At 45.6% G+C, this 14104-nt stretch overlaps 1 protein-coding gene across 1 annotated transcript; it reads right to left on the bottom strand.

Annotated features, from left to right (window-relative positions):
- Positions 1-5272: 5272 nt before the first annotated feature.
- On the bottom strand, positions 5273-11387 carry GCM2 (glial cells missing transcription factor 2). The gene is made up of 5 exons (XM_081523833.1): positions 11298-11387; positions 8191-8443; positions 7907-8019; positions 7153-7278; positions 5273-6214 (listed from the first exon to the last, which is right to left on the bottom strand). Exons 1-5 carry the CDS (start codon positions 11385-11387, stop codon positions 5273-5275), a joined length of 1524 nt encoding a protein of 507 aa, XP_081379959.1.
- Between the last annotated feature and the right edge of the window lie 2717 nt (positions 11388-14104).

Genomic DNA, 14104 nt, shown 5'->3' with positions numbered 1-14104 from the left:
AAAAAAGAGAATGCTTATTTTCTGCAGGCGGAGGCCTCCATGGGGAGCCAGGTGGCACTTTTACTCAGCAGCGCCCTTGTGATTCATCAGTGGGGAGCAGCACAGGTGGCTAAGGGCACAGAAAGGCTTAGCCACCCTCTTCCCTCCACACCTTGGCTCAGACTGCCTCGTGTTCAAAAAAGATTCATAAGATGAGCCGTAAAACACAGTGTGATGTGGGTAGCTCAGCTGCCTGAGAGAGAATCAGAAGACCCAGTTCTCAAGGGCTGATTAATGGAAAATCCATTACTGGTGCAGAACACTGTTTGCTGTAACCAGGCAGTATAGAGATAGAAATAAACAGGGTGATCATCAGCCGAAGAGGTAGGCGGTGGAACTCTGCTTGTCTGACCAGCAAGTTGGTAAATATAAATGTTAAAGGGTAGTGCTTGGCCTTTTAAAATCTTTAGCAAGTTATCTCTGATTTTTCTTTTTTTTTAACTTTTTTTTGAAGAAAATATGCGAGTATATTTTTCTTTCATGAAGCAGTAGTTTTAGATTTGGAAAGGAGAAGGAACTATCAAGTAGAAACAGCAATATCATTAATAAAGTGATATAAGCATAAAACGGAGAAGGCAATGGCACCCCACTCCAGTACTCTTGCCTGGAAAATCCCATGGACGGAGGAGCCTGGTAGGCTGCAGTCCAAGGGGTCGAGAAGAGTTGGACATGACTGAGCGACTTCACTTTCACTTTTCACTTTCATGCATTAGAGAAGGAAATGGCAACCCACTGCAGTGTTCTTGCCTGGAGAATCCCAGGGACGGGGAAGCCTGGTGGGCTGCCATCTATGGGGTCACACAGAGTCGGACACAACTCAAGTGACTTAGCAGTAGCAACAGCAGCAGCTAGCATAAAAACGTATAGGTGTTAGAAATAATGTCAAACTATGTTTTTAAAAAATGAAACACAAAAATAACTATAATTGGAGATTCACATACCATGATTTTTACATTCTAAAGAATGATACAAATATATTCTCTCCCATTAAGTAAACAACTCGTAAAAATGTTATTCCCACACAAAAGTTCAGCAACCGAATTGTTCTAGGTAATGACATTTTTAGCCTCTTAGTTTATCAAATGCCCTTTACCACATTTTGACCAGGAATGAAATTACATTATAACATTCCCCCCAAGAAAGAAGGCCAGATAAAATACAGAACACCCAGTTAAACTTGAATTTCAGATAAGCAATACTTTTTGTATGTCCATGCAATAATCTTCCCAACCCAGGGATTAAAGCTGGGTCTCCTGCATTGCAGGAAGATTCTTTATGGTCTGAGCCACCAGGGAAGCCCTCTTTGGAATATACTTACATCAAAAAGTACTTATTGTTTATATTAATTCAAATCTAATAGGGAACCCTCTACATTTTTTGGTAACTCTGGCAACCCCATCAAAAACAAACTTCACTGGAAGGAATTTGAACCTCTCAGTGTAGTTTTTAATCGAACACATAGACTTTTCTCTACAGTCCAAAATCTACATTGAATGTGAAAGTGAAATTCACCCAGTCATGTCCGACTCTTTGCGACCCCACAGACTATACAGTCCATGGAATTCTCCAGGCCAGAATACTGGAGTGGGTAGCCTTTCCCTTCTCCAGGGGATCTTCCCAACCCATGAATTGAACCGGGGTCTCCTGCATTCCAGGTGGATTCTTTACCAACTGAGCTTAATCACCTTGTCACCAGCTGCTTTGTCTGGTTCTCAGGGCATAAAGCCCATCACACCATTGAAAAAATTATTATCATGGTCACCAATGCTTTCCACATTGACGGATCCAATAAACTGAATCCCATAAGTTTTGGTGTGTTGTCTTTTCATTAATCTCAAAATATTTTCTACTTTTCCTTGCAATTTCTTCTTTGATTTCCTGATTATTTAGAAGTATGTTGTTTAATTTCTACATAATTGTGAGTTTCCTAGATTAATTCTATTATTGATTTCTTTTCCATTGTGGCGGGAGCACATACTTTTCGGGATTTTTATCTTTTCAATCTGCAGAGGCTTGTTTTGTGCCCTAACGTATGTTCTGTTCCAGAGAATGTTCCAGGCACACTTTGGAATACTGTATATCTGTTGTTGGTGAGTGTTCTTTGATGCCTGTTAGGTTTCCTTAGTTTATTGTATTGCTCAAATCTTCTTTATCCTTATTGAATTTTCGGCCTAATTGTTGAATGCTGCTGTTTAGTCGCTAAGTTGTGTCCAACTCTTTTACGACCACATGGACTGTAGCCTGCAGGGCTCCTCTGTCCATGGGATTTCCCAGGCAAGAATACTGGAGTGGATTGCCATTTCCCACTTTAAAAACTTGGAGGCAGAGCCTTGATGGTGGCCTATCATGCATATTTCAGGCTCTAGGCAACATTCTTTTATGAAGATGGAGAGTCAGCATGACAGAGCGCAAGGCTTAATGCTAAAGAGGTGGATGTAATATGGAGTCAGGTTTGTTCTTTTCTCTTATAATGTGTCTTCTTACTCAATGGCTTTCAACAATTTTGATGATTTTTTGGCGTTTCTTGTAACATCTGTACTATTAGTTGCTTAATATTTTCCCTTAAATTGCCTTGTGGCTTTGCTCTGTCTCAGCAAAAATATCCTGAAATCAGAGCTTGGATGTGTCGTTCTTTCCCTATTACAGATTAAAATAAATCCTAACTATTAACATACAATATTTGTGGACCATCTAGAATCACCCTGTAACCCAGAGCACCCTTGTACCACACTTTGGGAAATGCTCACCTCAGGGCTTTGCGCAGGGTCTGTCTGTTCACTCCCATCCCTCCCTTATCTACCATCCTGTGCAGATCCTTTCTGTCCAGTGTTAGGAGATAAATACTTAGCAGTAATAAAACTCGCTACTCCATGCCAAGCACAACACTTGCTAAGTACAGGTGGGATTTTGCTGATAAATAACTATAATCAAAGCTAACGTGATGTGGTTAAAAGCGGGGACTCTGGAGATGAACTCAAATTCCACCGCTGCCACTTACTGCGAAAATCACTTGGCCTCTCAGGTAGCTCAGAGGACTACTATGAAGATCAAATAAATTAATACTTGTTCAGGGTTTAGAACAGTGTCTGGCCCACATAAGTGCTATGTGATTACTAGATATGATTAGAAGCTGTGAGTTCTGGCAATGGAACTCTAAAGAAAAAAAGTAGCCCATGAATGTATTAGGCATCCTTTCCTTTGAGAAAAAGTTGGCAGTGGAACAGGAGTATACCGATACTATTTTTACTTTTGTGACCAGTACTGCATGAATTCATTACAGCAGTGTATGAGGGCTTTATGAATCAGGTGAGCAGTAGCAATAAATATACAACGCTCAGTGATTTAAAATGGCGTGTGATTGACTGCAGTTTAGTTATGCAAATTGAATACTGTAATCAAATTTGTGGATAATCCTCCTCCCCCTCAATTTTCAAAAATTTATCTCTATAGTTTGTTCTTATCTGAAAATTGAATATTTTCATTAAGCACTTGGAGCTGTTCAAAAGTATGTGTTTGTGTGCATGAATGCACACTGCTTTGTTTTTTTCCTTTTGGCTTGTTGCTGTTGTTCAGTCTCTAAGCTGTGTCTGACTCTTTGTGACCCCATGGACTGCAGCTGGCCAGGCTCTTTCGTCCATGGCATTTCCCAGGAAAAAATACTGGAATGGGTTGCCATTTCCTTCTCCAGGAGATCTTCCAGACCCAGGGATCAAAACTGCATCTCTTGCATCTTCTGCATTGGCAGGTGGATTCTTCCCCAGCTGAACCACTGGGGAAGTCCTGTGTTTTTGGTAACATTTATTTATTTGACTGCACGTGGTCTTAGTTGTGGCCTGTGGAATCTTTAGTTGTGGCACGTAAGATCTAGTTCCCTGACCAGGGTTCAAACCTGGGCCCCCTGCATTGGGAGCTCAGAGTCTTAGCCACTGGACCACCAGGGAAGTCCAATGCACAGTGTTTTGAAGAGAATTTCTATCATTAGATAGCAAATAATTTTTTCTAAGATAAACAAAACTTAAATAAACTACTACATTTAATCTATTAAAACAACTGTTTCACAGGTCATAATATGAACAATTATTTTTCCTATTTTTGCTATGAAATAACTGAAGCTTCAGCTACATTATTTAAAAAATTTTTATTATGTTTAATTGAATAACATTATCAATTACATTAATGAGGAGTAACAAAGGAAGAGTAAAGCTAAATTTGAATAAAACATCTCAATTCTAATTTTGAAACCTAATCAAAAAATATGTTTTAGTAAAAATCCATTAAATACACATCATCAGTGTCAGGCTGCCTCTGTCAGGAAAACATTCATCAATGTTGAGAGAAGATATTCAACTTGAAAACAAAATTCACTTAAAAACAACTGCATTTTATCACTGTTACATGGTGGATTTCCTTAAAAGCTCTAGGTATATACTTTGGAAATTAAATTATGCAAATTACTTCCTGAAATATTTTAACAGGTTGTAAATGCTAAATAAAAGTCTTATGAAATGACTCAGGAGATAAGATTGTAACAATATCTTCCCAAAGCTATTTTGACAATCCCTAAGAGCCAAATAAAGATTTGTGAAATTCCCTAATATGATCCAGTGGGGGAGGCTTTGAGTGAGAACCAAGATTCTTGATTTCTACTCCAGCTAACAAACTAAATGGACTTAGCTCAGTAACTTTCATTGTGTGTGTGTGTGTGTGTGCGCGCACGCACACACGTGTGCACTGTGCTCGGTTTTGTCCAACTCTGTGATCCCATGGCCTGTAGCTCACCAGGCTCCTTTGTCCATGGGATTCTCCAGGCAGGAATACTGGCGTGGGTTGCTATTTCCTCCTCCAGGAGATCTTCCTGACCCAGGGATCAAACCCTCACCTCTTGTGTCTTCTGCATTGGCAGACAGATTCTTTACCACTGCGCCACCTGGGAAGCCCAGGTGGGCTTATCTGTTGATGCTTATCTGTTCATTTGGAAGTCACATTCCAGACCTGATTCTATGTACTATAGTAGGCTTTGCTGTGCAAAATTTCCCTACAGTAACTAAACATTTTCAGTCTATAATTTACTCTGATCATTGGTTTTACTATTATATATATGTACATAAATATTATTGATATAATATATATTTCTTTGCATGCTAAATGAATCTCCCAATTTAAAAGAGAGCTGCTATGTCATGTTCCACTGCTTGCATGAAGACCAGTATTATGCTGTGCCCAGGACTGCTGTTCAAAAGTCCTCATTGTCACAGCTAAAGAATGGACTGATTCGATCTAAATAGCTGACTGTAGACCCCAGTCCGGAGGGACACACTTCCCAGGCCTCTGCTCCGTCTGTCCGGGAGGGCGCTGCCCCTTGAGGATAAGGCAGAGAGTGTTGTCTGACGGTCCAGCAATTTCTGGGAATCTTCAGAGGAAGCGATGCTGTTGGAGAGGTTGCCTTGACGACCGGAGCTGGAAGGTCCAAGGCTTCTGGGTAGATGGACATCTGGGTGTTTTCAGAAGCATAGCTGCAGCTGGAGAGGCTCTTTACCTCCCGCACGTTGTCACAGCATTTCACGGCGGGGGGCTGGTAGGCCTGGTAGGAGACTTTGGTGGTGGTGGTGATCACTGTCTGAAGGGCTGGAGCAGTGGGTGGGGTGGTCGTGAGGTACCTGCAGGGGGGCTGTGGGGTGTACTGAGGGCGAGCGGCCTCGGGCTGGAACTGTCCTTGGTCCGTCCTTTCCCCCAGGCCAGCTTTTCCAAGGGCTGGTTTCCAGCCGTGCTGTTTACTGGTGAAATCAAAGCTCCTCTCAAAGCTGCTGTAGGCGTTGACGTTGCACTGCAGCGTGTTCAGATGAACCCAGTCTGTGTCCTTAGGGATACTGCCGGCGTCTTTACAAAAGGTGGGATGTGGGCTCGAATTTGCATACCCAGGACCTGCCAATTCATAGCTGCAGGGGGGCCGGGGCAAATAGATTCTTGGGTTCGAATATTTTTGAAAGGGTGGTACTATGTCTCCCTGGATTGTGGTGAGGTCGCAGGTAGCTTTGTAAGCGGCTGAGTTTGGAAAGGAAAGGCAGGGCTGGCCCCGAACAGGGAAGCCGGCATCAGGAATCACATCCAAGCCCTCTGGGCTCTCCAGGGAAGGGATGTTGTTGAAATGTCTGCTGTGATCTTGACTCTCTCCTGCCTAAAGAAATGACACAAAATTTTAATCTGTAAATAGAGATGTAAATTACATGGACACCCTCACCTGTTAACAGTCACCAACCAACCAAGTAACAAGCTTCCAGTTGGTGACTCTGTGTTATGAGCACAGAAACATGATCTGGGCACCAGGTCCATGAATTTCATGGCTTGAGCTCAGGCTTGAATTCTACGCTGCTGAACTCGGAGGGTCCAGGGTAGCCCGGGAGGGTGGGTCTGAGTGGTGGGTGGTCCTGTCTTCCACACACTACGTGCAGAAGAGCAGAGGCTTAGGAGCCTGCTGCAGACCTGGGTTCAAATCCTGCCTGTCTCTCATGAATTGGACAAGTTACTTAACCTCTCTGAGCCTCAGGTTCCTCACTTAAAAATGGGGCTCAATAACCATAGTTTCTTCTTAAAGCTTTTGTGACCTTAAGAAGCGTAAACCTCTTAGCCTGTATGTACTGGCACATAGAAAGTGCTCAGACAATGGCAGTGTCTCTTATCTTCAGGCGAATATTCTACCTGCTTGGCATACTTTGGTAGAGAAGCCGAACTGGCTCAAGTTGCACAAAGAACTTTTATCTGTTCTACGTTAATAATGCGAAGGACCCTCTCAAAGCCATACTGTTAACTCATTGGGATGCACCTATGTTTTTCTGTATGATTGTTGGATAATTGCCCTTGTATTAGAATGTCAGCTCACATCCTCTATCATTAACTGTAGAGATATTCTGCTTTTTTTTTTTCAAGAAGAAGAAAGGATTAGAAACCCTATGCAAAAATCTGATTCAATGACATTTTGTTAGAGACATAGAATTTTCACGTAAAACCAAACCTTTTAAATTAAGGTATGACATTCCTATTTTACGTAATTCTCAGTGTATTTTGTGATGACGACAAACACAGACCACAAGAAGTGTAATGGCAGCTCCCCATTACCTCAGGTTCTCGAATTCTCTTCTTCTGTGGTTGGTAAAAAGAAGCCATTTGTCTCTTGATAGCACTTCTTCTAGCTTCCGTCTCTGATTTACTCTCTGGTCTTGGGTGGTCATGAACTCCCTTGGCCTGCATTAATAAGGGGATGAATCACATGTGTTCCTCTGCGGCGAAGCTGGGCAAAAATTAAGTATTCCTTTCCCTACATCTCAAGTTGTTTTTTTTCAAGGAAACAGGGAAAAAATTCTAAAATAAAACTGCACTAATAATAGACATCTTAAAAGATGACCTAATAGTCCTTTTAAATATGAAAAGAACTATAACTAAGTTCACTCTCTCACTCTTAGAGAGCACACAGTAGGTGAACTAATTTCTAGGAGCCTAGTAAGGCTAGGCTAGAAGCCACAACACCTATTTCTGGCCAGTTGAGCTGTATTTGGTTTGGTCCAGAGTTTCTAAGGGGCTTCCCTGGTGGCTTAGACAGTAAAGAATCTGCGTGCCAACACAGGAGATAGGGGTTCGATCCCTGGGTCGGGAAGATCCCCTAGAGAAGGGAATGGCAACCCACTCCAGTATTCTTGCCTGGAGAATTCCATGGACAGAGTAGCCTGGCGGACTACAGTCCATGGGGTCACAAAGAGTCGGACACAGCTTAGGGACTAAACCAGAAACCAGAGTTTCTAAGACACCTGGCAGGTGGCCTGGTCCTTGTGATCTGATGAGAATGTCCATCACAACCTGTGGGGTTCCCACCTACCTGAAAAAAGATTGCGTTGCCATCCAGTCGCCAGAAGTTGGTTACAGGGTAACCACTGTGCCCTCGACAGGGGATCAATTCCAAAGCAGAGTGACAGTTGGGACAAGGCTTCTCTGCAAAGCCAGAGGTGAGAAATATTAATAATCAATATTAATCAATATTAATAAATATATTTATATCAGTACTAATCAAAATTAATAAACCGTTCATACTCCCCTCCCCCCCGGAAGGAAGGAAGGGGACTCGCGCCTGCAGGGCCACCCCCACCCAGCCCTGCGGCTCACTCTGCTGTTTCAGCCGTGCCTTGTCGCAGATGGCTGGCCGCAGCTGCAGCCGCGAGCCATCGGGCAGGGCGCAGTCCTGCGCACACACCACCACGCCCAGGCATGACTTCTTGAGGATGTGGCCGTTGTGGTTGTTGGTGTTGCGCATGGCCCAGCCGCTCAGGTGGCGCTGCGCCTTCTTCTCGTCGCTGCTATAGATGAAGCGCACGTAGCCGTCCGGCCACTCGCAGAAGTGGTCAAAGTGAACTGGCTTCTGCAAAGGCGTCCAGAAGGACAGGCAGTCAAGTTTATCCACCCCAAACCCCATGCAGCAAGGTTTTAATCTTCTCCAAGCATATTTAGGATGAAAACTGAGTCTTTTTAATTCCAGAAATACTGTAAAACCCAGAAACTGTGCTCTTATGAAATGTCACTCATCACGTGTGTGTACCCTTCTGACAACTGGCTATAAACTGATGCTTCTATAGTGCTTCCTACAAAAATGGTACAGGTATTAGTTCTAGCTTTCATATGCCCACAGACCATAGGTACTAGTATTATCTCTATTTAATTGAATAGTAAATGGAGACCAGAGAGGTTCATCGACTTGCCCAAGGTCACACAGCTTGTAAGATCTGGCTGTAGGATTTGAGCCCACACAGTTTGACTCCAGAGCCTGTCCCCCTTACCACCAGGTTATACCAGTTCTTGGTGTATTTACATGTTACAAATATTTTTTAGGTAAGCATTGAAGTGCCAGGGCAGAAAGTGGTTAGAAAGTTCTATCACTGATACACACTTGAGTCTGTATCTTTTCTTCCATCCAGTGGTTTTTCTTCCAAAGCTCTTGGCTTGATACCCAGCACAACATGAAAGAGACAAGAACAGCTTCCCAAAGTAGCTTTCCGGGTTTGCACGCATGTGTGCTAAGTCACTTCAGGTGTGTCCAACTCTGTGACCTCATGGACTGTAGCCTCCCAGGCTCCTCTGTCCATGGGATTCTCCAGGCAAGAATACTAGAGCGGATTGCCATGCCCTCCTCCAGGGGATCTTCCCTACCCAGGGACTGAACCCATGTCTCTCTCTGACGTCTCCTGCACTGGCAGGCAGGTTCTTTACCACTAGTGCCACCTGGGAAGCCCAGCCTTCCCGGTTTACAAGGGTGTTACGATGACAGCCCGACCATAAGGTAAACCCAAGCACTTGATGGAGCCTGCTAAGTCCTGGGCCTCTCTCCAAAGCAATATGGATTGTCATTCTTCTACACAAAGAGCTGCCTGGGTAAAATAATGTAATATCTAAAAGACTGAGCACTGCTTTCCTATTCATGTTTGGTGGTCCTTGTCCATATTATGCATTATTTATACTGCGATTTCTTTCTTGTTATAAGTTTAATATAAAATTACCCTTTCCTGCACACTTACTATTTACCAGGTACTCTTTATGGCAGGGGTTCTGCAAACTAGGGACCATGGGCCTAATTTAGCCTCCCACTTGTTTTAGTACAGCCCACAAGCTAATGATTTTAACATTTTTTAATGGTTGAAGGGACAAATCAAAAGTATTATATGTTGTGACACATGAAAAATCATGTGAAATTCAAATTTTGCTATCCATAATGAAGTTGTATTAGAACACGGCCATGTACATTTGTCTACGTATGGTCTGTTTTCGCACTATAGTGCACTAACCATGAATGGGATGAGAGTCTAAGATTGTTATCTAATTCCACTGCTTGATGACAAGCGAATGACCCAAGACTAAGGCAAATTCAGGAACTGTCTCAAGGTCACACCGCGAGTATAGCCCTTCCTCCTTGGGTTAGCCAGAGCAGGATCCTCTTTCTCCAGCCCAGAGCACCTGCCTCTTTAGAGACGGCACACTCACTCTCTGTTTAAGAACAAGTCTCCCAGAGGATAAGTTCTTCACATTACACGGGAAGTCTAGAAAATGCTTGTGAGAGAACCCATCCTTCCCTTATTTGGATATGGCTCTTTTCTAAAATACAAGAACAGATTCCCACCCACCCACCCCCACCCCCTGCCCTGTGGGGATTTACATGGACAGAAGTCAGTGAGAATGAGATGCTCTTGCTGTACTGTGGTCCACTTTCACAAAATGGCACAGTGTGACCCTAAAGTAGGCAGACTTGAAAACAAACAGATTTCCATGAATGTGTACCCCAAAAGTACTTATCTCTTTGAGAGGTTAAACAACATTGCTAATGAATTGCTGTCCACTTGAACACCTGTATGGCACATAATAGATGCTGAATAAAAGTCAAGTCTCTCTCACCCCTTGTACCAGGGCATTGCCAGAAGCCCACCTCTGCAAATGCTTCCAGGTCACTCCTAATTCTCCTTCCACCTACAACCAGGACTTTAAAGTCACTCCCCAGTTTTTGCTTCCAACCACTATGACCAAGCACAACTGCCCAGCCCATTCCAGGGACTTGGCTTGAGACCCCTTCCTTCTGTTAAAAAATAAAACAAATTCACCCTAAATTCACCCTAAACAGATGACACTGATTTCCTCCTCACTAGAGAAGTAAGCTCAGAAGTTGTGTCCAAAACCTGGATTCCAGAGGCTGTCTGGGCGCCTGTGACCTGGTTAGCATGACTACAAAGCCCCCCAATAGCCACGCTTCATCCTGGAAGCCAGGATAAATGGCCCAAGTCCTGCTGTTTAAGATTCGGTCTCGGCAATTTATGGTCCTATCTCACAGTTCTGCTGCGTGAGAAGAGGTGGCATCTACGGTTACCAAGATGCCCCTCCACCTTTCCAGGAGATGTCGAAGAATGGACAAGGAAAAGTCAGTGGATTTCTACCTCGGTTAAAAGAAAGTGAGGGACGAGGTGTCAGGCTCCCGCCGGCCAGACGATTGAAACTTGGAGCCTAATTGACAGTTCCCGCTGCTTTTGGTTGTTTTCAAAAGAGTTCGAGGACACAGGTGGGAGAAGACACATCTCTAACCCCAGCTCTGCCACTGGTGGAGTCCCTGTACACTGGCCGGCTCTCAGGGATGTGTTTGGGGGCGGGGGGGAGGGTGGTAGGGCGCCCTGCCCACAGTCTCTGCCAAGACATCCCTCTTTGGATGGAGAGCGGCGTGCGCAGCGGGTTTCACGTACCTGAGGCATCTGCGGGTCGTTGATGTCCCAGCTGAGCTTCATGCCGTAGGACCACGCGCAGTCCGCCTGCTGCGCCTCCGCCGCCGGCATCCGATCCTCCTCGCGGGCGCTCCCCGCCAAGGGTCCTGCAAGACACAAGAAAAACAAACCAACCTAGAGTTGCCCAAGGTTGTTTCCCCCCCTGTTTTAAAAGAAAGTGGATAGGGACAGAGAGACAGACAGAGAGGCCGATTTAGAAATGCAGAAGCGGCGGACAAGGGTTCAGGACGGCTCGGGTGGAGCCCTGTTCTTGGTCGCGGTGCTGAAAAGTCCCCACTTGGAGCGCTGCGCGGGAGCCAGGCAGCTGCCCGCACGTTTATAAAGATGTCCCCTCCCCGCAGCCCCGCGCGCCGTGCTCCGCCTTTCCTGGCTCCCCGCCCACTCCCACCCTCCATGGACCTGCAGGGCCGGTCGCCCACTCCCAGGCAGGGCGAGGGACGGAGGGGAGGTGGACCTGAGCCCTTGAGGTGACGGGAAACTGAAGCCTAGACGGGCCAGAGTTGGGGGAGGCTGGAATGTCTAGTTTAAGTTGAAAATCATGTTTATTTTCCTAACCGCGCCCCGCCTCTGGGGTTTCCGACTGGATCTAGAGAGAGGCTTTTGAGACAGAACCTTCCAGCAAAGTCCCCGAGAGACAATCGTCCCCAGGCAGTTCGGGAAACACCTCGAAGCGCCTCGGCGGCCAAGCTCCCTTATCCGAGAAGATGCGCGCACGCCCACTAGCTTTGGGGCCCGTCCTTTTCGGGGATTTGGTTCTGGCCGATGTTGTTGTTGTTGTTCAGTCACTCAATCGCGTCCGACTCCCTGAGACCCCATGGACAGCAGCACGCCAGGCTTCCCTGTCCTTCGCCGTCTCCCGGAGCTTGCTCAGTCACGTCCACTGAGTCGGTGATGCCATCCAGCCGTCTCGTCCTCTGTCGTCCTCTGCTTCTCCGGCCTCTCAGTCTTTTCCAGTGAGTCAGTTCTTCGCCATCAGGTAGGAAGGGGGAAAGTGAAGGAGGGGGGAATTCTGCGGCCCCCAAGCGCCCTCAAACCTGTATTTTCCCTGCCTCCTTGGCTACTTCTGAGCCTGTTTTCTTTGTGCTAGGAAAAGGATCTGAGGCTTGGGGATTTCTCAGTCGCCACCCACCTGAAACGACCCTTTTAAAAAATAGCGGTTTTTTTTTTTCTCTAACCGCGTGGAAATGGTCGTGGAAATACCACCACAAAATCGTATTTACACCCATTCCGTCTGCGGAGGCTCTGGAGACTGGAAGAACCAGGTGAGCGTGTAGGGCGCTGTGGGCTTCCCAGGGCTGAGACCAAGCTTTCTTTAGCTGTGCAATCACCTTAGGGTGATTGGAAGGCCCCAATACAGGAAACCGATTGAAGGGATTTAAGTTGCCCTTTGGCCTCCCGGGTCAGCGAGGGAGGGTGGATTTCCAGAATTCATCCCCTGCGCCTTTGTTCTTGGGGATGGCATGCTCCAGCTACCAGGATAGCCAGACAGAAGTGAAGTGTTAGTTGCTCAGTCCTGCCCGACTCTTTGCGACCCCATGGACTGCAGCCCACCAGCCTCCGCTGTCCATGGGATTTTCCAGGCAAGGATACTGGAGTGGGTTGCAATTTGCTTCTCCAGGGGATCTTCCCGACCCAGGGATAGAACCTGGGTCTCCTGCACTGCAGGCAGATTCTTTAGGCAGCCAGACGGAAGCTGGCCTCTAAAGACGTTCCCTGTTAGAGGAGGACGCTTGGAACCTACAACCCGCCAAATCCTCACCCCCGCGCGGATGCAGCGTGGCATCCGGCGGGAAGGACGCCCAGTCCAGCGTCTCTTGCAGGATTACAGCCTCTTTCTTTGGCGAAAGGTGAGGAAAGCGATGCGCACTTACAACCGCAGGAAGCGAATCTCGTCCACGCTCCCAGTCCTCTTAACTTTCTTCCCAAGAGGGTAAAAGCCAGATTTGGGTAATGACACGAATTTCCTCCTTTCTCTAGTTTCAAGCTGGGATTCCCCGCTCCCGCTCTCTCCGCAACTCCCCTCTCCCCCCTCCCCCAAACAGAGGAGCAAAGTTCTTGTAGCAAGTTCATTCCCCAGCCTCCCTACCGCGATCACCCTGCCCCTAAAGTTTTCTAAGTTCTTGTGGGTCAGCGTTTCTGATTAAAATCACTCACAGAGTTGCCGCAAAAGTCTAGGAGGAAACGGAGAAACGCGTTCACTGTTCACCCACTAGTTTCATCCACAGACTTTCAGTGTATCAGCCGCGCACTCAACCTCCTGGCAACTCCTATCATTCAGTTGCTTTTTGGGTTGTTTTCTTTTTCCACGGTTAAAATTACTGACCCTTCTCTTTTCATTTATTTATTTATTACAAATCGACATTTCTTTGTCAAGTTTAAGATAATATACTTTTTAAAATGTTTTAAAAACATTTTAAAGAAGTTCAAGCCAGTCAATTCTAACGGAAATCAGCCCTGAATATTCATTGGAATGATTGATGCTGAAGCTGAAGCTCCAATACTTTGATCATCTGATGTGAAGAGCCAACTCATTGGAAAAGACCCTGATGCTAGGAAAGATCGAAGGCAGGAAGAGAAGGAGTAACAGATATTTGGATGGCATCACCAACTCAGAGGACATGAATTTGAGCAAGCTCCAGGAGTTGGTGAAGGACAGGGAGAGCCTGGCATGCTGCAGTCCATGGGGTCGTAAAGAGTCAAACACAACTTAGTGACTGAACAATAACAACAAAATGTTTTTAATATAACTTCAAAAATGAACTTAAAAA

This window comes from Giraffa tippelskirchi, chromosome 8, assembly GCF_054371585.1.
Source record: "Giraffa tippelskirchi isolate mGirTip1 chromosome 8, T2T-mGirTip1v1.2.pri, whole genome shotgun sequence".
In the NCBI taxonomy this organism is placed as follows: Eukaryota; Metazoa; Chordata; class Mammalia; order Artiodactyla; family Giraffidae; genus Giraffa; species Giraffa tippelskirchi.
The sequence above is the reverse complement of the archived record's forward strand: the minus strand, read 5'-3'. Positions and strand labels throughout refer to the sequence as shown.

Coding starts and splice junctions, on each gene's coding strand:
- GCM2 (XM_081523833.1), bottom strand. CDS start 11,387: ATGCCGGCGGCGGAGGCGCAGCAGGCGGACTGCGCGTGGTCCTACGGC. Junction 8,444..11,297: donor ACGACCCGCAGATGCCTCAG/GTACGTGAAACC, acceptor ACGCCTTTGCAG/AAGCCAGTTCACTTTGACCA. Junction 8,020..8,190: donor GGCACGGCTGAAACAGCAGA/GTGAGCCGCAGG, acceptor CTGGCTTTGCAG/AGAAGCCTTGTCCCAACTGT.